Genomic DNA, 25,545 nt, shown 5'->3' with positions numbered 1-25,545 from the left:
GGTATCCACATTTATACCAATGCTGGAACCACTACACTGATTATATCTGCAAGAAAGCCAAACAATGCATTGGTTTAAGTCATCCAACTCCTCTTCATCGGCCACATACCGTTCTTTACTTTGGACGGGTCCCACCCCTGGGGTGGCACTTAACACGAATGGCCATCCGGGTATGCTCCCACGGAAAGATCCCCCTTTTTGGATTTCGCTGCTCCGGCAAACCCCCTATATTTGACCAAAATACAGCTTCAAAAGACCCTTGATTTCAATAATTTCAGCTCTAAAAGGTATTTTCAACCAGAAAGCCAAGAAAGACCCTTGATTCTGGCTGTTTGGATCTCCAAAAGTCCCCCATTTTACTTGATCGCAGCTCCAAAAGACCCCCTTTTACCTGTATGCCGTCAGCTCCCAAAGACCCACCACCTCAAAATTCCGGGGGAGCTTACCACCAAAATTTTTGATGTGCCCCCACCAGTCCGGGAGCATCACATAGCACTTCCTTACCTTGACCAGCATTCTGCTTAACAATCTTAAATCTGCCCTGTGTTTTGATACCCGGGTAACCCTTGTTGCCATGTCCCCACCCCTAAATATGACGCCCGTGGATCATTTCATTTTTGAGTTGCGTTTTTCCTGTTTACATGTATATTCAAAGTGTTTTGGTCACATTTTACAACTTAAACCATGAAAGGGAAAACCCCATAGCAATACTAACAATAAACATGCTAGATTAGACTCGACCGATGTGTCTTATGCATCGCTTCAAGGTATATCTCTTGTTGCATTCACAATAGAAATCTTGCCGAACGCTTTCATTAGAAAATAGAAAAAAATCTGATCTCGTATCCAATTAAGATTTAATCGGAGATATTTTATCTTTAGGTGATCTAATTAAGACGACATAGATGGTTACTTTGAATAAATCCTACTTGATTTAGTAGGCGTTTTAAGTCGCCTGAGAATATGTATTTTTCATTACAAGTCCGTGTAATTAAATGCAGAGGGTAGTTAATAGACGTACTTTTCATTGTTCAAAATGGTTTATTTCTTTCCCCGTATGGCTCATTTACAAATATGACTCCATTTCCAGGATTTCGGGTTAAACATGTTCAAGGAATTATTGTCTTCAATTCTTCTCTTTGCTAAAAATGTCATGTATTAGAAACACTTTGTAAGTTTTGCATCTATTCACTTCGACTCTTGTTTGCGTCATCGGTGTGAACAAAACATTGGCTGTGCAACCAGGGAGGGCAAAACTTGTAGGAGCGGACACTTTTGGCAGGCCAATGGGAAAGAAAAATATTTTGACACACACATTTTGGACACGATTTTTTATAATGTGTAGAACAATATTGGCATATGCAATTGGCATGTACATCGAAACGAGGCACGCAATAGTAAGTACACTGAGAGTTGGCCATGCAATTTTAATCTCCCTTGGCACATCATTGTTTCACAGCCCCTTATACGTCAACACACCTGACGAGTTGGTTAATCCGTTCAAGTATTGCTTGCGCTTCCGTCACAGTTGTTTTCTTTCATTGTCATCTTTGTCCACAAGATGGCGGTGTTTTGATTTCAGGTATCAACAAGCATCATTAAAAATACAATAGTCTAGACTTGGTGTCGACAAACAGTAGTTTCTTTACCTACCATAACATATTAATCTGCTGGTACTCATTCATTTGAGATATTTGATATATTGAAACTGTATCTATCCCGTGTTTTAAAAAACACGCCAAGTAAACATGGTAAATGAAATCACTATATGCATACAAATATTGTGTAACGTGACGTTCAAACTCAAGATCGTTTTTTAAAATTACAAGGATGCTCATATCTGGTTGTAAATATTTCCGAAATGCTTCACATTGAATGAATTGAGCTGATATACATTTCAATCATGTTATTACCTCAAGGAAATAGAGCATAATAAATATGATTAAACGTCTGTACCAATATTATACAGCCTAACATTCGTCCTTCAGACATTTATTAATAACCATTTCAGATGTGTGATTAAATATTGTGTTCTAATTTGCAAATACTATGCACGCTCACATATTGTCACAATACCTGAACTAGTTTATGCGATGACCATCGACATTAAAGCTTATATGATACAATAAATTTATGAATGTGGACAGATATGTGCTCCATTAATGACTCTGAAGAAAGACGATGTTGCGATATCCGGCCATATTAAGGCGCTTTAGCTGTATTTACATCTCGACAGAAAGCACTTGTTACCGGAATTGTTTGTTTGTTTGTTTGTTTGTTTGTTTGTTTGTTTGTTTGTGTTGGGACTCAAGCACAATATTTAAATGCAAAATGCCAATTCTACTTAGTATAGAGCATTTCTATGATCCATTGCAATATTTGCCTAATCTCCGATTTAGGCGAAAATTAGATTTTAGCATCAAATCTCTCAGGATGACATTCTAAAGCAAAGCGTAATCTACATGAAACAATTCTAGGATCACTTTTTCCAAGAAAGTAATTGTTTTGTCAATGACAGGTTTGAGTTCATCACAGCTAACTCGAGCGCGGAATCGATAAGAGTTCATAAATCACGAGGGAAAGAGTTAAACAGCAAAGTCATGTAGCGGATATCAACGGCACTCCAATGAAAGCATATTATACGTATAATTTGCATACAAAAGTGCCGGGAACCAATAAACTACCTGCAGTTATTGAGATTGTTGCACGGCAGGAAGGAAATGAGTGACAAATTCCGACAACACAGCTGCTTATTTGCATTTCAAGAGGTGTTTATCAAGAAATGTAACCGAGTTTCACGGTGCTCGTATGGATAATCCATTTTTCATTTACTGAATAAGAGCAATTGATATTTAGTTATGGTACTTATTAGTACTATTAAATATACCAAGTAACAATTCCCGGTGATTGATTTAATCTCACTTACACATTGCGAGCCACTATAATGTTTATTATTGTCAGCTCCGTTGTTTCTTATAACTTTAAATCGCGTGTGAAAAAGGTGACGAAAAAAGTGGTTATTGTTTACTTATTATTCATCACCGAAGTGGGTTAAGCAGAATGCATGCTATTCCAAACGTGTAATTTCTTCGCTGCAAATCACAAAAAATCTTAACTCTTAATGCTTTCTTTACATTGGGTGATATTGATGGAACGGGGCAGGATTACTTGGGTGCCATTAAAGGTGGAAGTACGTTTTCTTCTTTTTCTTATATTTAAAGATATTTGCAAGGGATTGCTTTTAAAACAAGAACTACATCATAAACGTTGGCAACACTCAAAACAGTCAAATCATCATAATCATCAGCCCATATCATCCCACTGGTGGGCAAAGGCCTGTCCCAAATTCTGATGATGTCTCCTGTCTCCTGCAAGTTTTGTAAACCAATTACTGCGAACAGCATCCTGGACAGGAATTGCAGGAGACATGACAGGAACAGTCAAATAATCCAGAAAAAAGACGACTTTTTAACACTGTAATGAAAGCAAAGTAATCACGTTGAAATGTAATGACGCCATTTGTTTCCCTAAAATCAAATAGTGTAATATGCCTTTGTTATACAGTGACCCTGTATAATTAGGCACCTCAATAAATGCAAGGAAAGGAAAAATTCGGTTATGAAATTTAACACCGTATTGTACATCAGTTATTTAAATTGGCATAACATGAGATATCGAATGACTACTTTCATGACATCCGTAGCCCCAAAGCTGTAAACTCACCTGCTTGTACATTTCTATGCAAATTTCAGGAACAAAAATGAAAATATTGAACTTAAAGCCAAACTTTTGGACATACATTTTGAAGCTTAACGTTGCTTGTGTAAAATTGCAAGTAAATTCTTCGGTATCCACATTTATATAAATCCTGAAACCACTACACTGATTATGTCTGCAAAAAAGCCAAACAATGCATTGGTTTAAGTCATCCAACTCCTCTTCATGGGCCACCTGCCGTTCTTTACTTTGGACGGGTACCACCCATGGGGGTGGCACTTAACACGAATGACCATACGGGTATGCTCCCTCGGAAAGACCCCCTTTTTTGGATTTCGTAGCTCCGGCAGACCCCCTATATTTGACCAAAATACAGCTCCAAAACACCCCTGATTTCAATAATTTCAGCTCTAAAATGTATTTTCAGGCGATTTTCAACCAGAAAGCCTAGAAAGACCCTTTATTTTGACTGTTCAGAGCTCCAAATGTCCCCATTTTACTTGTTCGCAGCTCCAAAAGACCCCCTTTTACCGGTACGCCGTCAGCTCCCAAAGACCCACCACTTCAAAATTCCGAGGGAGCTTACCCACCACAATTTTTTTTTTTATGCGCCCCCCCCGAGGTCCCACCAGTCCGGGAGCATTACATAGCACTTCCTTACCTTGACCAGGATTCTGCTTAACAGTCTTAAATCTGCCCAGTGCTTTGGTCCGCGGGTCATCCTTGTTGCCATGTCCCACCCCTAAATATGACGCCCGTAGGTCATTTCAATTTTTGAGTTGGGTTTTTTCTGTTTGCATCTATATTCAAAGTGTTTTGTCACATTTTACTACTTAACCCTGAAAGGGAAAACCCCATAGAAATACTAACAATAAACATTCTAGATTAGACTCGACCGATGTGTCTTATACATCGCTTCGAGGTACATCTCTTGTTGCATTCACAATAGAAATATTGCCAAACGCATCCATTAGAAACTAGAAAAGAAAAATCTGATCTTGTATCCAATTAAGATTTCATTGGAGATATTTTATCTTTAGGTGATCCAATTAAGACGACATAGATGGTTACTTTGAATAAATCCTACTTGATTTAGTAGGCGTATTAAGTCGCCTGAGAATGTGTATTTTTCATTACAAGTCCGTGTAATTAAATGCAGAGGGTAGTTAATGCACACATATATGTTGTGTAATGTACTTTTCATTGTTCAAAATGGTGTATTTCTTTGCCCGTATGGCTCATTTACAAATATGACTCCATTTCCAGGATTTCGGGTTAAACATGTTCAATTCTTCTCTTTGCTAAAATATCCTGTATTAGAAGCACTTTGTAAGTTTTGCATCTAATCACTTCGACTCTTGTTTGCGTCATCGGTGTGAACAAAAATGTGGCTGTTCAATAATTAAGGGAGCGCAAAATTAGGAGGAGTGGACAATTTTGACAGGCCAATGGGAAGGAAATTATGTTGCGACACCCATTTTGGACACGATTTTTAATAATGTGTAGAACAATGTTGGCATATGCAATAGGCATGTACATGGAAACGAGGCAAGCAATACTAAGTACACTGAGACTTGGCTATGCAATTTTAATCTCCTTGGCACATCATTGTTTCACATCCTCTTATACGTCAACACACCTGACGAGTTGGTTAATCCGTTCAAGTACTGCTTGCGCTTCCTTCACAGTTCTTTTCCATCTTTCATTGTCATCTTTGTCCACAAGATGGCGGTGTTTTTATTTCAGGTATCAACAAGCATCATTAAAAATACAATAGTCTAGACTTGGTGTCGACAAACAGTAGTTTCTTTACCTACCATAACCTATTAATCTGCTGGTACTCATTCAACTGAGATATATTGAAACTGTATCTATCCCGTGTTTTAAAAAATACGCCAAGTAAACATGGTCAATGAAATCACTATATGCATACAAATATTGTGTAACGTGACGTTCAAACTCAAGATCGTTTTTAAAATTACAAGGATGCTCATATCTTGTCGTAAATATTTCCGTAATGCTTCACATGGAATGAATTGAGCTTATATACATTTCAATCATGTTATTACCTCAAGGAAATAGAGCATAATAAATATGATTAAACGTCTGTACCAATATTATGCAGCCTAACATTCGTCCTTCAGACATTTATTAATAACCATTTCAGATTTGTGATTAAATGTTGTGTTCTAATTTGCAAATACTATGCACGCTCACATATTCTCACAATACCTGAACTAGTTTGTGCGATGACCATCGACATTAAAGCTTATATGATAAATTTATAGATGTGGATTGATATGTGCTCCATTATTGACTCTGAAGAAAGACGATGTGATAGCCTGCCATAAGTGTGCGCTTTAGCTAACTGGTATTTACATCTCGATATAAAGCACTTGCTAACGGAATTGTTTGTTTGTTTGATCTAGGGACAGGCTCAAGCAAAATGGTTAAGTGCACAATCCCAATTCTACACAGTATTGAGCACGTCTATGGTTCATCGCAATGCTGCCTTATCTCCAATTTAGGCGAAAATTAGATTTTAGTATCAAATCTTTCCGCAAGTTGCAATAGAGCGAGTGACAAACTCTAATGAGCTGTGACATCATCACCCAATTTTATCTCGCCGTGATTTAATAGTGTATTGACTATGCAAATAACCACTTTTTTTGCTCTACTTCAGCAAACATCAAAAGAGAATATACCTATTTTCCGTGTCAAAAAAGACACCGAATTTCTAGCGCACTTGTATTTAATATTTGTGTAATGGTTTGCCAAATATGGGCATTATCATATTAGTATATTTATGAATATTGCATGGTACGTAAAGGCCAAATACCCGGATGGCGTCCAAATTTGGCACAAATCTTATGGTCGATACTATTGAATGAGTTTGATATTTTTATGAATGAACTGTAGTATGAATGGTAGGACTCCATCCATATCCACATTCACCCCGAAACAGAAACATGCTTGGTTGCAATTACATCAGAATGTTTATTTTCTTATTTATTTGTTTATTTTTTGCATGAAATATGAAGATAACATATTCAAATCAATATTAATTGTGATAATTTAGCCTAAATACATTTATTTACCAACATACGGCTTTCGAAAGGAGTGGATACGTGCAGTTGGTCTATACCCTTGAGTGTGTGATTATTACGTTGTCAATTCACAACACACGGGTGAATGGGAGATGTCCTCCAACTTTTCCTAATGGTATGAAATTCTAACGCAAAGCATTATCTACCTGAGAAAATGCAGGATCATTTTTTCCAAGAAAGTAATTGTTTTGTCAATGACAGGTTTGAGTTCATCACAGCTAACTCGGGCGCGGAATTGATAAGAGTTCATAAATCACGAGGGAAAGAGTTAAACAGCAAAGTCATATAGCGGATATCAACGGCACTCCGATGAAAGCATATTATACGTATAATTTGCATACAAAAGTGCCGGGGAACCAATAAACTACCTGCAGTTATTGAGATTGTTGCATAGCAGGAAGGAAATGAGTGAAAAATTCCGACAACACAGCTGCTTATTTGCATTTCAAGAGGTGTTTATCAAGAAATCTAACCGAGTTTCACGGTACTCGTATGGATAATCTATTTATCATTTACTGAATAAGGGCAATTGATATTTAGTTAGGGAACTTATTAGTACTTTATTGATATAACAAGAAACGGTTCCCGGTGATTGATTTAATCTCACTTACTCAATTCGAGCTACTATAATGTTTATTATTGTCAGCCCCGTCGTTTCTTATAACTTTAAAATCGCGCATGAAAAAAGTGAAGAAAAATTGGTTATTGTTTACTTATGATTCATCAACGATGTGGGTTAAGCAGAATGCATGCTATTCCAAACGTGTAATTTCTTCGCTGCAAATCACAAAAAATCTTAACTCATAATACTTTCTTTACATTTTGTGATATTGATGGAATGAGGCAGGATTACTTGGGTGCCATTAAAGGTGGAAGTACTTTTTCTTATTAAAGATATTTGCAAGGGGTTGCATTTAAAACAAGAACTAAATCATAAACGTGGGCAACAGTCATAACAGTCAAATCATCATAATTATCAGCCCATATCGGTTAACTGCTGGGCAAATGCCTCTCCCAAATTCTGCCAATGTATCTTGTCTCCTGCAAATCCTGTTAACCAATTCCTGGCAACAGCAGCCTGGACAGGAATTGCAGGAGACATGACAGGAACGGTCAAATAATCCAGATAAAACACACTGTAATAATACCATAGTATTTTGCGACTACAAAGCCTGAAATATTGACGAAGCATCAACATTGAAATGTAATGACGCCATTTGTTTCCCTATATTCAAATGGTGTTATTCTTCCTCTGTTATAAAGCCACCCTGTATAATTAGGCAACTAGACAACCTCAATGAAAGCAAGGAAAGGGAGAATGAGGTTATGAAATATAACACCGTATTATACATCAGTAGTATTTAAATTTGCATAACATGAGGTATCGAATGACTACTTTCGTGACATCCATAGCCCTGAAGGTGCGTTTTCACCTGTTGGTGCATGTCTAACATTGTCTGTGTAAATTGATGATAAGAAATGAATTCAGGGAATGAAAGTGAATGTGTTTACTTAATTCCAAACCTTTTCACATACTTTTTCAAGTCTACCATAGTCTGTGTAAATTTTTTAAGTAAATAACAATCATTTCGATATCATAGGACATGCCAATGCACTGGTGTTGTCACAGTGTGTTAAGGGGGTACTACACCCCTGCCCAATTGTGTGCCTATTTTTGGCATTTTTCTCAAAAATTATAGCGCATTGGTGACAAGTAAGATATGTATATCATAGGGGCAAGGACTACAACTACTGCACTGACAATTCAGCAACTCAAGGCAAGTAGTTATTGATTTATTGATCAAATATTGGGTTTCCCTCATTATTGACTGTAACTACACAACTGTTGTCTGTGCTGAAATAACTGAAATAAAAATTTCCAGTGCAGTAGTTGTAGTCCTTGCCCCATAAATGCAAAAATAGGCACAAAATTGGGCATGGTGTAGTACCCCCTTAAACATAGCTCCCAGCCCCAAGTCCGAGATAGGCTAGTTTGTCATCGGACGTACTCATTTTATAACCAGATCGTCCAGCGGACGCCTTGAAATGTTTAACTCCGCCGGGCACCATAACTAGCAGTGGCGTACTGATCGCCGAAATACCGAAAAAAAATTGACAAAAATTGAGATATTCATCTTCCGTTTGTCCTTTATTTTTTCCGATTCAGCATTAAAATTGTTCTTTACAGCGTCCCAGTAAACTTATTTTGATAGCGCTCAGGTGGATGACTCTTCAAGTTTCCGACCTTTGACATTGTGTACACTAAGACATCGCCCGAGCACCAATACAACTAAACCAAAGTTAGACATAAAATATAGTTATTTTCAGGAAGAAACAGGCTACTTTTAGGAGCATTCTCTTCCTCAAACTAGTTGCTTTTTAGCTCAATTTTACACACTGGTTGTCATTTTATTTATGTTCTTGAAAACCTTAGATGCCTATTATATCCACGGAGTCTGCATTGTTCCCTAGTTTGTCAAGACTTGTTATCAATTGTCATAATTGTGTTACGTCCTCCTTTCTTTAAGTACTCCTACGCACATAAAAGAGTTGTATGTGGGTATTCTTTATCTTGGTGACATTTGAATAATTGGTTAGACACCTGTCGTGCTCTAAAATGGGCGTTTCCCGTTGAAATACATGCACCCCGTGTGATGTGGAAGAAATTACTTTAATCTTACACAGAGAGAGTGCGAATTTTAAATGGGTTTGTTACCTGAATGTGTGAGGGCGCTGTTCAGCTGCGGCCAGTACATTTTTGTTTCCCGTCTCAGTTTTGTGAATCTATTTCACTAAAAGACAAAAATCTGTTATCGGTTGAAAAATTCTTGAAAAATCTGTAATCCAACACAGATTTTTCACTGATTTTTCAACCAGTCGCAAAAATATCTCCTAGTGATTTGAAATGTATGCCTTCTATGCGGGAAATTATTATAGTCATGTCTTCCGTAGAGGGTTTGTGTATTTCAACTGGAATAGCACAATACATATTCTGTTTCGCGAAATAAGAAGCGACACTTGAAAAGGTGGGTCAAAAATATTGCATTAATTTATATCAAAAGATATACGTGCAACACCTGTAACGCGATTTCTTTTCAGATATGAGCATAGAAATAATATTATATACAAACAGTTGAAAGGTCATGTAATGTATAGTAGACTGGTAGCCTTTGTCTAGAATTACCGACATGATGACATGAAAGTGCTGCTCGAAAAGATGATTGTTCGTAGACGCTCCTGTAGGCTATAATTCAGAACTGTGTTAAATAGCATAATTAAATGTTCAAATTATTAAATCATTATTAAGTTTAGCAGCATTGCATTAGCCGAGACCCTTGCGGATTCAGAAACACTCGAAAAGGCCTCGAAACCAGAGCTTTGTAAAATGTCTAAGTCTGTAGGGGAAAACAGAATGCATAGCAACGTAATAAAAGTACCAGACTATGGGAGTGCAACGTGTGGTAAAAGTACATTACATACACTATGGACCACGATGGCCTCATCCCAATGGCATAGTTCAATAACCTCAATTAAACAATCACAGTGCAAAATTTGACCTCAAGTTACAGAGTATGAGTTTTTGTAGCCACATTTTTAAAGGTCATTCAAGGAATGTGCAAATACATTGGGGTTAAAGAACTGCGCACTGATGGGTGAGCTTGTTGTGGATCCTAGTGATATACAAGTTACTTGGAATCAATGAGCCACACCGCCAACTGTGAAGCACTCGTTTCCCATCACATTACAGCGGAAATAAGATCAGTGATCACTCACCTGAAAAATGGCTAACCTACTTCGTTTCAAGGCAGAAATGTTTTATCCCCCGTATAGTCTTTTTCCTTCATGATGTAATTTCATTAATTATTCTATTGTTATACATGTATGGTTTTGGTAATGTTCTTTCTTTCCGGATTTATTATCTTACTTTGCAGAATTATTAATTTATAATGAATTACGTTGAGTCATTCTTTATCACCTTCTGAATTTGTTTCCCAAATTCTTGTTTCTTTAATTTTTGTTTCCTTCCTTTCTGTTTTTTGTTTTGTTTTTTTTGTTTGTTTTTTTTCATTTTCAATGATGATGATCATGTGACAATGATGATCATCATCATCATCGTTGTCGTCGTCGCCGCTGTTGTTAGTGTTGTTGTCGTTATTATTGTTGTTGTTATCTTGAATTATTATTACTAAATCATATTTTTATTTCTTAACAATTATGCTTGGTAGACTGAGGATATGTGGTATCAAAACGGCTGATATCACCGGTCATTCTTAGACACCACATCGAATTTGGCCCTATAGAACTATCGGTGCCCGGTTAGGTACCGATGACTCTTAACACCACTCCCTGGAGATATAATAAATTGTATCAAGCATAATAATTAACAGTTACATAGTGTTATCGTTTTTCATTTAAATAAAAAACGAATGCACTGTGCAGATGTTCAGGGTACGATAAAAAGAGCCATCGGTACCTATTCGGGCACCGATAGCGCTATTATATAGGACCTAAAAAGATGTTGTGCCTTACGTTCTATTGAAAGTGACTGTTGGGGTGAACGGTATGTCATTTGACGTTGTCTCTCCTAAACTTCTAAAAACGGAATAAAATACGCGTGACAGGAAGCGTGCATTCATCTTTAGTTGATGACGGGTTTGCCAAAGTACAATACTTAAGCTTACCACTTGTCAAAGATGCTTTGTGTTCGTCTGAAGCCCAATTTATCGAATTAATGGCTACTTAAAATGGTCGTGCCAATATCAGAATAACCCACAACAGATTGTGTTTTCTTCCTGAAGGTCGTGGTACTCTTTTAGAACCATAAAGTATATTGAGCATTATGTTTACAGTAATCTAATTCACGATATATTACTTCAATAACTGCTTTTTAAATACTACATATAATTTTAATTTTAATTTAAAAATGCAATCAGAGACTCATACTAATACTATAGACTCTTTACTATATCCATGCACTATTCCAGGGTTTGACGTAATACATCAATATCATAGATCAGGTGCAACTAAAAGTTTTTTTGTGATTATCATGACATATATCAGGCGGCCGTTGCAACTCATATGCTAGCGCAATACAAAAAGGTGGCGACAGCGTCGGCTTTCCCTGTGTATTACCCTGCACTAACATGGCGTCCAATGGCGTCTCCCGGGCGGCGCCATTTTGGAAAAGTAAAGAAAAATGCTGCTGCCACCACGATAGTACTAAAAGCTACCTAAAAAAATATGCGTAGTGCTGTGGAGACTTACTTTAACATGACGTCACGAATATGCTAATTAAAGAAAAATGCTGCTGCCATCTACGTCCACATGTTGCAAGCGTGACGATCGCCTGGCCTCACGTCGACGAACGGAGTTTCAATTCCATCGCACTACGTGCTCTATATACTTATTTCATGATATATCACTTAATATGGGTGTACTGATTCCATATGTGGATCCTCGTAATGTCCATTGATGCAGCAAATATGTAATGATTGAATGCGCAATATAGAGCGATGTATAACATCTTACATACTCTAAAGAGATTAAAATACGGTATGAATTTGCTATTTACGTTATTACTAACTGTGATGATACTTTCTATCCTTTCCTGTCGAGCGATGATTTGGTCACATATGATGGTCTTGTGTGGTGGCGCCCATGGGTCACCCGCGTTTTTATAAATACGTATTCATAACATAGTCAAAGCTAACTGGTTACTATTACCATAAAATTGGCAGATATAATGTTTATGGCTTTAAATGACATCTTAATATTATAATGATAAATTCAAGCTTAACTAGCAAATCTGTAATTATTATATTCCACTTCAAACGACTTTCTATAATACGCCTGACCATACTATACGCAATAAGTTGGTTGATATACGCAATAAATTGGACGAGAAGGACATTGTTTACTTCAATCCTTTGGTCATAATGTCGAATAATGTCAATTTAAATTGACAATACTCGCATATCTCTTATAAAATGATAAATTACTAAAGTTATCAATTATGACTTGCATCATTATTAATTTATATAATCACTTGATATGTCTGGGCATCATGACAACCCATCAATCACTAATAGCAGAGATCAAAACAAGTGTTTCTTGAAAGGTCAATCCGTTTAAAATACCCAGTGCGATGTAATATTAAGGAAGTGGCGAAAATATCACGTTTTATTTAATATTTCAACGAAACTGCCCTAGTTACGGGCTATTTACAAATCAGCAGCCATGTAGTTCGACTCTTCCCTGTTTTAGCATATATGTTACATAATATATATGGAACATAAAAGAGGGGTCTTTTGTTTGAAACCCCTAAGTGCTAGTTTTTAATGCATTAAATCCCTGAACACGACGATTCTAAGATAGTATCAAATTGATCAAATTTCTTTGTTCAAAGTTCTAGAAAAAGTTCAGATCCCAATAAAATGTTGTTTATGCCTTTATATTTCAGCAGCGTAGATTTCTTTTTGACATGGGGGATGGGGTTGGAAAAAATTTGTTGAAGTATAGTGAATCCAGCACTTTTGGCGACCAAATAAGTTTATGATACAAATGCGCACGAAGCGCACAAAATTGGCACTTTTGGGGATAAAATGGCCAAATATGAGGTTAATATGCGAGGTTTGTTATGAAGGTGATAACAATTTCTACTGTTTTCAACACCAAGATGAAACACTTTAGTAAGTAGTGTAATTAATATTCGTACATAGTAGTTCAATAACTCAGCTAGATCATTCAATTTGTCAACATTTATGAGGCTCGAATTAATCTTAATGATGCTTGGCGAGAGCAAATGACCGCTTGCACTAGCATGCTTGCTTGACACAGTAATAACACTTCATAAGGGGGAAATCACCAGGGAAAGGACATTGCCCTATTTACAACGCGGCCAGAGTTAGGTTGTATGTAATACGTCTCCCTACTACAATATATTTTACATTAAGGGCTCTGGTATGAACGTTTCGACAGAATTTTTTTGTGGGAAATTCGCGATATAATACAAATTTTATGACAAAGTATTAAAATTTGATGATATATATATTTTTTTTTATCTAACAGTCCTCGAAGTAAACTTTCTACACCTTATGCTATGTATTTAGAGTGTATGTAGCTGCGATCAATGTGGTCTTCACAAGAGTACGCCCATCTACTTCTATAAAAAGCCAAACGTGTGTTGCACCATACATTTCGTGTGATGAAACATTCTTCACATCATTTGTCCAAGATGTTGATGGATGTCCTTTTCCACGATGGCCTTCCACGGCTCCTGAAGATTCTGCTTCTCGCCATTCTTTCTCATAATGTGGCCAAAATGGCGCAATTTCCTCTCAATGATGGACTTTCTGATGTTTAGGTCTGTGCCAAATTTTATTCAGGACCCCTAATATTTATCCAAATTATTTGATATCAGAAGGACACTTTGGTCTTGTTAAAATGTGATATAAATGTGCTGTTTCAATTAAACTTAAATTAAACTAGTCTAACAAATAATATGCAAGTACTAATAACGCCCTCAACGTTCACATGTACACGATTGTTTTCAGTTTACGTCTGTCGTATTTCAATCCGCAAACTATATACCATTTGAACTATCAAGTACTATCTCTTAGCCTGAACAGGTTTGTAATTTAACACTGAGCAAGCAAAACACACGCAAAATTTGCCTTGAAAATCATACCCTTCAGTCATTCTACACTGTGTCAACTTTAGCATCTCCTCGCGTTAGGATTCTTCTGGTCGTAAGTGGTCTTTGCGTTATTTTGCCCAGGTCGTTTTCTATCTCTGTTTAGATTATTTGAGATAAATGGGTAAATGTACAAGAGAAGCGAAGTGGGGAATTCTTGCGACGCGAATATCCGGAGGCATCCTGACTATCAGTAAAACCAACACTTGCTAGACTAAAGGGTCGTGTGTTTCCTGGATCATACCAAGAACATCGGCGCAAAGAGGTCATCGGCTGTCTGTCCTGAACCCTCGCATTGCGCGTGTCGGCTACTCATCCGCTAGCCTTCATAAGCTTCAACACATTCAAAGGATTAAAATACTAAATTAGTTGAAGAGTTTAAATAAAATATATAATATTATAGTCTAGTGAAGAACTTCATTATAACGCATAAATACTAATATAAAGGGTTGGAATTTTGCATTATTAGACCTTATTCAATTATTTCAACATGCCATTCATAGCAAAACACACCCTTCACTTGTTTCAAATGTTAAAACGCCAGTACTATAAAGTCACATTACGGTCATTTGATAGATAGCATATTTGTCTACATAATCTATATCACTTGCATCAACAATTTAAAGGTATTTGATTGAACAACGATCACTGGACCAAGATCTAAATGAATACTTTCGTCTTAGTGCCATTAATTTAGATGCGAATAACGCCCTCAACGTTCACCTGTACACGATTGTTTTCAATTTACGTTTGTAGTATTTTAAACCGCAAACTATATACCATTTGAACTATCAAGTACTATCTCTTAGCCTGAACAGGTTTGTAATTTAACACTGAGCAAACAAAACACACGCAAAATTTGCCTTGAAAATTATACCCTTCAGTCATTCTACACTGTGTCAACTTTAGCATCTCCTCGCGTTAGGACCCTTCTGGTCGTAAGTGGTCTTTGCGTTATTTTGCCCAGGTCGTTTTCTATCTCTGTTTAGATTTCTTGAGATAAAGTGGGTAAATATACAAGAGAAGCGAAGTGGGGAATTCTTGCGACGCGAATATCCGGAGGCATCCTGACTATCAGTAAAACCAACACTTGCTAGACTAAAGGGTCGTGTGTTTCCTGGATCATACCAAGAACATCGGCGCAAAGAGGTCATCGGCTGTCTGTCCTGAACCCCTCGCATTGCGCGTGTCGGCTATTCATCCGTTAGCCTTCATAAGCTTCAACATACTCAAACGATTAATACAAAATTAGGGTTTACATAAAGCATATGATATTTTTATATTGTAGACCTTCATATAATATAACACATAATTGTCAAAGGGTTTGGAATTTTGTATATTTACACCTACTTGTAACAGTTTATTTTGAATATGCCAATAACGGCAAAATAAACCCTTCACTTGTTTCAAATATTAAAACACCATTACCATGTTACTATAAAGTCATATTACGGATATTTGATAGATAGCATTAGTCTACATGGCTTTAATTTATATCGCTTGTATCAACAATTTAAAGGTATTCTGGACCAAGATCTATATGATTACCTTCGTCTTAGCGCCATTAATATCTTCAATTCCATGTTGGAACGCAAGGAGTTAGGTATTGTAAACATTCAACCCCATCTACAAAGAGCTGACGTTATCATAGATCTTTAATGTTTTTCTTTGGCATTCTTTCTATGTTGTCTTCATCATTTTTTATTTCACCGGTCGCTATGACAGGAAGAGATTTTGCTAAGAGCGTCTATGCACCATCGTTTAAACCGAGACCATTATGACATCTATTGAATTCAAGTATATATGGCATTTAAATAGAATTCTAAAAGCATTTTCAAGTTGTTGCATTGTCGATGTCTCGGTGAAGATGATTTTAGGAAGTGTTTTGGCACATTATGGACATGATGGAAATGTGCTTCTAGAAACATTGACCTCAAGACTGTTTCTCTATTATATGGAAAAAATTATGTTTTGTCAAGTTGAGACAAGTGGCATTTGTGGTAAAACTGCATAAGATCATATTTCCAGTTGGGAAGTAAACAAATACTACATGTTGTGAGAGCAAATAGTGAGAGCAACTGGTCATAATGTCTTTGATAATCGTGATAACCTCAGCAAGCGCTGCACAATCAGCCAATTCCATCACTTTCCTGAAAAAAAAGTAAATAGAAAGAACGATGGTTTATTTATAACCATTTTGATACCCTGTACATCAAATGTCGTTCAATATTAGTAATACAGTGGTGTTTTTAAAGAAACATAATCGAATTTAAAAGTTGCAGTTAATTTAAAACGTGATTCATAACCATAGCGATGTGTCTACACTATTCGCGAACGTATTTGAATGTATTGCCCTGCACTAGACGTTACTTCACAACTATCTTCATAGCAACTGTTCCACAGAATTCCCCCATAGATGTTCCACGAACAGGGATGAGGATATGGATCGTAATTCTATAAAAAAATCTTTCTTTGATACAATATGTTGCACACATACACAAGTGATTATTAGTGCTGGGCGGGGATTAAAAAAACACAAGGTTTGTGAAGACACATCGTTATATTAATTAATCCAGTTACATCACTACTTCTATGACGAATAAGGAGGTAATTTAGGCTAATTTGTCAGTTTCAAGTGTATTTTGCTCTTTAAACATGTCCTTGATATTTTCATATTGCACTTGTACTTCTGAGTCTGTTTATATAATACATTAAAGGCCAGGTCTCTAAGAACACTTTAACAATAAAACGTGCTCCTGCTAATATTAATTTGAATCAACCTATATTTCATTTTGATAAATAATTAACTTACATTATTTCAATATTCTACAGTGTTTCCTATTTGTCAATTCAGATTAGGGGTGCTTTCTAAATGCCTCAATTTTTTTAGCCGGAGGCAGATTGGCTATTCTTAAGAGTTTACCATTATTGACGATAATTTTAATAAAGATAGGAATAATCATTTAAACAATAATAACACATGACAAAAGCGGACTAAACATACTAGGAACGGTTAGGAACCGTCACTCATATGCAGACCTACAGGCACCAGTCAGGCGACATAGTTCCAATGACCTCCTAATGGCAGTTCAAGATATGAAATGAAGATCAAGAACATGATACAGGGTGGTCCTGAAAAAACTGTATCGTCGCAAACTTAACTTTTTTTGGTTTGATATTTTAACGCCCAAACTACTTGATAACTATGAAAATTATTAATTTAGACTTCAACACTACTTGTCTATTTCGTTTACCGGGAGCGCTTTCGAGGAACTTCCTCGTCATCAGCCGATGTTGTTAGCGCTGATGTTTTCTTGGAAACGGCTAAGGACCAACCTGATCAGGTGACATCACACTTAATGACGTCACCGAAGTCCAGTAAGAAATAAACAAGTAGTGTTGAAGTCTAAATTAATAATTTTCATTGTTATTACCACTACGTATGAATCTGCAATTCTATATTTAATAACTGATGTAGTTGAGGAATAAATCAGCTGTCACATACTTTTTGAGTTTTGAAAATGCACCGTTCGTGAGTACAAGATTTTTACGAAATTACCTCATTTTCAAACCTTTCCACGGATACAAATCTCAATAAATGTGTTTAGGAGTACCAATCACTGCGCATCAGGCGTCTGTTGTCATTGGTGTGGAACGGATTGAACATGAGGTAGTTTCGTCCAATTCTTATACTTCAAGAACGGAGCGGTCAATTTTCAAAAAAAGTATGTGAAAGCAATTTTATTCCCTAACCACATCAAATATTTAGTTTTTGTTGGTTCGGGCACTAAAATACTCAAACATTTTTCAACGTTACAGTTCTTTCAGAGACACCCTGGAGATAAGTATGAAAGCCACTAAACCTAAATTACCAAATAAAGTATTCAATAGATGGAGAAGTTTGTTCTGCGTATTTTGATCTTTAACTAATTTGAATGCAAATTAGTACGGCGCTATGGGTTTGGGATTTTCTTCTGCTACATTATTGGAACCAATGTTTTTAGACATCCTTAAACCTAAAAGGATAACAATTTGATTGGTTCTAGTTTATCTATGTCCCCTGTGGCTCCAACGAAGGGTCGAAGGTCACAATGGGGCCAAAACTTTAAAATATCGCATCATGTTGTAATGCATCTCCTATTGTTCCTCTTATCACAGGGAATAAAAATATTTTGCTATTGTGCTTAAGCTGAATTTATACTCGATCGCCGAGCGATGCGATTAAACAATCGCCGAATTTTGCGATGCATCGCCCGTCGCTTTTGCATTTATACTTATCACGGCGATAGCGATTGCAGACGACAATTAAAATATTCTAAATGCCACAAAATACATTTTTAAAACATCAGTTGCTGTCAATAATTATTGCTTTGAATTAATTCATCATCAAAAGTTAAAAATCGAGAAAGGTAAATTAATTAGCAAAATAATAGATCCAGTTGGTTGTATATGATTGGTTGACGCATTCACGTGTCAAGCGATATCGCTGGGAAGTTGAGATTTCTTCAACTTGCAAAAGCGACGTCGTTTTTGCCTCCGCGATTTGAATCGATTGATCGGCTTGACGCTCTGGAAATGTAAGTAAACATTGAGCATGCGTGAAAATCGCTTTTCTGCAAAAGCGATTGAGTATAAATTCAGCTTAAGTTCGGGAGTTATAAGGTCGAATAGGTTAAATTTCAAAACTTTCATACACAATGGTCAAACATTTACAAACAGTCCTATTTCCTCTAAACTGGTGTCAAATTACTCCCCTTAACATAAGGAATCACAAACATATACTGACTGGAAATAGTATAGTTTAGCCTAAGAGCAATAATAATAATTATGAGATTTGTTATTTCGTACATCCTAATGTGTAACTACAGGTGGCGTGACTACTGATTAGTGATGCTTGTTTATATCAGTTTGGAAGACGCGCAACACATAATAAAAAATATTGAATTGTTCTTGGGGGAAATGACCTTTTTTTGTAAGAAGACAATAGTCGCAAGAAGACAATGTATGCTGTCTATACAGACGATTCAACAGTGTATTTTTTAAACAATTTCCTTTGCATTTTTCGTATGGTTTAATGACACTATAGATCACCTCATTGACTATATATAGCTTATGTCAGCTCCAAATGTTAGCTCGGTGTTTCTGAAATCAAATACATTTTGAAAGCTTAGTCAAATCTTCATTTTAAAAAAGTCTGATATTCCTCATTTTTGAAAGGCAATCAAAAATCAAGGCATAAATTAGGAATAAACACGATTCAATGGCTCTGAGTTTGTTTTTAGCCACTTTTCCATTTTCGAAACACTGATTTTTTTGCCCAGTACGTATCAGGAAATTCCTGTTGTGCACTTTATTTGCGTTGTTATAATACTAATCTCATAATAATCTCATTTTAAAGTATATATCTGCAGGAAAGACAGGTTCCAGTTTGGTTATCATTTTATTGTCTATGTATTAATATATTGATATCATTGGCTTGTTTATTTATTCATTCTCCTATTAATTTGTTTGCTTTTTGGTGTTTTTCAGATTGAGTTTAGTACTTTTCTGTCGGATGGATTTTAAGGCCTTTCCTATGGATAAACAAAACTGCAAGACGACTATAGAGAGCTGTAAGTATAATTGAATTGGCTCTATATTCTTGATCTATGACGTCACGGTGGTAGAAGTGACGTCACAGTGGTAGAAGTGACGTCACATGGGAGTCATCGTGTAGTTGGTTAACATGTTTGGGTATTATTGGGCTATTCCATTTATGATCCACACTACTCCTATGGAAAATTTAGCTGAAGTCTTCCACAGAGAGAGTATAAGTTTCGAATAGAATAGACAATTGGGTAGCTTCTATTTGAAATGCTCACTCCAGTTGTGGAAGACAAAGCTAATACCATAATACAGACGGAGTATGAGTTTCAAAATGATTAATCCTGACCAATTACATTTGAAAAACATACTCCCCCTATGGAGCATATTTCCAAAATCTTCCACAGGGGTAGTGTGGATTTCAACTGGAATATCTCATTACACCATTGAAGCGAGGTCATGGTATGAACCTGAAATAATTGAAAACTTTTGTTCATGACTGTAGTTAGGGCAACTGCCACTAATAATAATGATTTTCGATAGCAGCAATATCACTTTAAGACTGCAAACCTTCTAAAAGGAAACATACGACAGCCTGAAGTAGAAAGATGGAATAGAGGCCAGTAAGTTTGCCAATCTAAACTCCTTCATGAAACACCTATCGACGACAAACAGTGACAAAAGCAATTAGATTGTCTGCGATATTTCAATTGAGCTGCAGTAATCTAAATTCTTTTCTCGTACTACTGGATTCAATGGGGTAGCAGTTAGTGATTTGCCATGATGCATATTTCAAACACAATTTGTCCATCAATGCAAGTAAAGTATGCAGAAGATAAATTAATAATAATTCGGTTTCTATTGGACATTTCAATTGGAAATTTGAGTCCGAGTTTCAGTCGTCGTCTATAAAAAGTTATCATCAGTATAATTATATTGTAAGTTTATTAAATTCCGGCTACCCATGTCCGCTGCAATTAAAAACTTAAGAAAGTTTAAAAAGTTAAGTCCTGTTCAGTGATTTGCTCATTCGCAAGATCGTAAAAATCTTTGGCACCTTTGTTAGTGTCATAGATGAGCTAACATATCCTGCTAGTAGTTAAGCCAAAAGCCATGTGTATTACACTGCTCCGTCAATGTGTTGTAATTTCGTTCTGGTGTACCAGAACGTAATTCAAATTTCACGATATTTTTGCTAAGTAAATTAATCTGCTAGAGATGTTTTGTACATGAACATTATGTGGCCAGAAGTTTCCAGTGGTATAAAAATCTCAAATTTTGTTTGAGAAAAGTGTGTGGATGATGCTCTTTCAAATAATTTGGATTTTCAAGTGACTATTATCTTGGGTACGAAAGAGTTAGCGCAAGAAGACCGTAAGTCCACTTGGCCCCTCAACATGTATACACTAAAGTTACGTATAGTGTTTAGGGTTTTATAATGTTTGATACATGTTCCAGGGTGAAAACATCATAAAAGGTTGTGAAATATTTGTTTTGGCCCCTGAACATGTATAAAACATTACCAAACTATGCGCAACTTTAGTGTATGCATGTTGAGGGGCCAAGTGGACTTACGGTCTTCTTGCGCTCAGGTCTTTAAATGGGAAGCATTCATATTCGTCGGATAGAACATTGAACTATTTGGTAATAGTGATACGTCTGCCGATGATTCACAAGTAATTTCCGGTGGTGAACCCTTTACATGATAAGATAGCTTGTCTCGTCATTGCAACTTGGGTGTTATCAAATAATCTCAGGGCATCCCTAAAATCGTTTGGCCATTGAGTGACATATCTCCCGAAAGGGAATCAGTAAAGAGAAGTTAAAAACACATTTAAAGCAAAACTATGTGCACACTTGTATTAAAGGTTTACTATTAAATACAAGAAGACATATTAAAAAGGAAATGTTGCGGAACAATGTATCAACAGATAGTATACCCTGATAACTACCTTGCATAAAAGGTAGGTGTTATTTGTCCAGTGGCGTAGCATGGGTCATCATATTCTGATCACGGACCATGATTGGGTCACCGGGTCTGATGGGGTGGGAGGGAGAGGCACAAGCCGTTTTTGGGCAATTTTCCTATGGGATTTTCTCAATTTTGAAATCGATTTAGGGCACGTGCCCCCACCCCGTGCCCCTATTACGCTACGCCACTGAAACGGTCCGAAGAGCGAGCATTGTTCAACGTATTCGTAAGCTTCATTTAAAGGCATTTTTCTCTCGAAGTGGCTGTAAAATTGCAAATATACCGTGATTATGCATGCTATTTCTAAATTTAAATACTATTTTTACCAGCAAAAAAGGTTACAATCCATACTAAAAGAATGTGCTCTTGTTCTACTTGTCAGAAATATTCAAATGTGTAACTTAATCTTTAGATTTAGAAAGTTAGTATTTGATATCGATATGACTTACGCCGCAACTTATACCTGCTTAAATTAGTGATTATAGACATCCAGTGACCCGAGCCAGTGACCACCCTTTATCTGGGTGGGTCCGCTGGTCGTAAGGTGCGCTAATCCTAAGGTTTGCTAATCCGAAAAATAAAAAACGGTCACTAGTCTGAAAAGATTAACCTTAATCCTACACCTAACACTGACCTTAAACGTAACCCTAACTTTACATTTTGGACTAGAAACACTTTTTTCTGACTAGCGAACCCTTTTATTTGGACTAGCGACTCATTCATATTGGGCTAAATAGCGCCCTCAATTGTCACACAAATGTATAGTTTATAAAATAAATATTACAACAAAAAAGCAGAAAAAGATCAATAATTTAATAAAGAAAAGAAAATTCTAGAATTGCAACATAATTCTGTTTGAAAAACTTAGAAATAATCACATCAGACAACATACTTAAATAAGTTTTAATATATATGTGTACATAACATAAATAAAGATAACGTTGATGACCTTTGCTAAACTCTAAATTAACATTTGGAATACAAAAAGTATTATGAAGCTGTCAAAACAGAACTAATTTAAGGGTCTCCTTTCAGTCATATACGCAGCTTAATTATAGACATTTGGAATGATTATTGTCAATTACAACGATTATTACGATTAATTAAAATCAAAGTATCATAAAATGTGACAAATAGCATAAATAACCGAGACAAAATATCACATTTATCTGTAATGTGTAGCATTTAGCGGTCACACGTAACATATAGAAGATTGATAATAACAATTAGCGAGGCTGATAAACAAATTTGACTTTATTTTGAACCAGTATATTCCGTTGATAATTACAAAAGACACCTAAATGTTACAATATAAATTGGAGCACGCTTGTCGTGTACATAGCCAAGTCAATTTATAAACAAAGACATTAAACGGTCAAAGAATATGCCAAGTTATATGCCGCATCCCATAATACACTGCTGTCAGAGCTAAACACTGAAAGTTCCTATTGAAATATATCAGTGGCGTAACTAAATTATTGGTATATATGCACATTTTCGCTCGCCCGCCCACAATTGTTTTAGGAAGAGGGGGTGTTTTGTATTCTTGCCCCGGGCGCCACAACCCCTTGCTACGGAACTGCAGCTAGTGACGAATCTAGCTAAAGTAAAGACATTGGAGAAGATGAAAACATTTTTTTTAACTTAACGTTCATTGAAACATGACATAAATTTGATCTGAAACACTACTGGTAAGTTATTCGGCAGGTTTGTGGCATTCAATATCAAAATTGAATAGCTTCATGCACAACCCTTGGTCAGGGGCACCAGCTCTTTGCCCCGGGCACACTGACCCAAAGTTACGCCACTGAAATATTTACAAACAGCGCTAAGAATTATTTCCCGTAACTAAACAAAAGAGCTCGACAATATTTATAGTCATTTCATTAGAAACAAAGAATGGAAACACCCACTTGTTGTTTGCAGAGGCGTAGCTAGGGGTTGTGGCGCCCGGGCGAAGGATACAGCATGGTGCCCCAATATGGCGAAATTTTATTATTTTTCATGCTAACAGACAAAAGGGATGAAACAAATTGCAAATTTTGCGAACATATTATATCAGTACATACTCAATTTATGACCCAATTTTTTAACAAGGGGCGTTTCCGCGCCTCCCTAAGAAGCCGATTCGGCGCCCTCTTAGGGCGGCAACCAGGGCACATTCCCCGCTTGCCCCCTGGCTACGCCACTGGTTTTCTGCAAACCTTTATACAATAAAACAGAATGTTAACATTGCTCTCAGCTCATAGTGGACTTGGTGCTATTAGCAGATTGTGGGATACTGGAAAGATCTCTTCTTGGGCCAATATAATCAATAAAAAACGTTCACCTGTTTTGTTAGATAACACACGCAAAACAAACGACGGAAATGCAACTTTAAAGTATTTAATCTGATAAGAATTCTACAGCAAATTATCTGTCAGTGTTGTCTCTCTTAATCTCGGGCTGATATTTCAACGTAAGAAATAATAGTAAAATGTATTAGAAGGCTGCTAACGATGGTAGTTTACTTTTTCCTTTTTTTTTCTTCGTTTCGTAATGTATACCTGATCTCTGTCCTCCGCGCCATCTAATGACAAACTACCGATATTTTAAAGGGATATTTTGGTACAAAACAATCATATTTTGGTACAAAAACAATCATAGGTAGGTTAATTTGATCATAAAATCTTGGGTAGGTTATTCATGGGTAGGTTAATTTGATCATAAAATCTTTTGTCTGTTTTATAACATTGCAAATCACTCCCCCTATAAGTGTAAATTGCTATTTTCATTGGCTAACGTAAAAACGTGAGCTACGGGCTATTCCATTTGAAATCCATACACCCTCTGCGGAAGTCATGATATAAATCTTCCAAACAGGGAGTGTGAATTTTAAATGGGCTACCTGATCTACTTCTGTGTGGGAGATTAAGGTCATATCTTGGCATAAGGGGTATAAGGGGCTTTCAACTTAAATAGCCCTATGGTTTCCAAATTCGGCAACCTCACTCGATTTCCGCTCGTAAAAACGGAAGTAATAAAACTCTTCAGATCTTTATTTTGATGTCAGATATGGCCCACATCAAATTGCTTTCACGTTTGCCTTTCGCCATTTTTTTATTAGCACATGCTTGCTCGAAAAATGCTGACATTTAAATCTGATGAATGTTATGGTGTTCCGGTCCGACAAATCAATGATGAACTTTTTTTTATAAGTAAGTTAGTATACCAAACGAGTAAATAAGCTTTTAATTACTTGAGAGGGACATTCGGAGATTCCAAATAATGCATATGCCATTTTTTCGGGTAAATATAGAATGTTTACTAATGTATGAACTAGCCTCTAGACAACGTATACGCTACAGTCGGTCTACTCTGAAGTACAAAGTAGCGACACGGACGCACACATTGTGCCGATTTTGAAGGCACGCATATATGCAGCAGAGACGCATAACTGCGCACTGTTTACGCGCTGTATACGCGCGCGTTGT

The 25,545-nt window shown here is 36.5% G+C and overlaps 1 protein-coding gene across 2 annotated transcripts in view; it reads left to right on the top strand.

Annotated features, from left to right (window-relative positions):
* LOC140146268 (glycine receptor subunit alpha-4-like) overlaps positions 1-25,545 on the top strand; it is a 364,389-nt gene that overhangs the window by 294,993 nt on the left and 43,851 nt on the right. For both annotated transcript variants that reach the window (XM_072168051.1, XM_072168050.1), the window contains exon 6: positions 20,047-20,129. In XM_072168051.1, coding sequence (XP_072024152.1) covers positions 20,047-20,129 — 83 coding nt within the window. The remainder of the gene's footprint in view (positions 1-20,046; positions 20,130-25,545) is intronic.

Source organism: Amphiura filiformis, chromosome 2 (assembly GCF_039555335.1).
Source record: "Amphiura filiformis chromosome 2, Afil_fr2py, whole genome shotgun sequence".
Classification (NCBI taxonomy): Eukaryota; Metazoa; Echinodermata; class Ophiuroidea; order Amphilepidida; family Amphiuridae; genus Amphiura; species Amphiura filiformis.
Note: the sequence above shows the minus strand (reverse complement) of the source record. Positions and strands in the feature narration are given on the sequence as shown.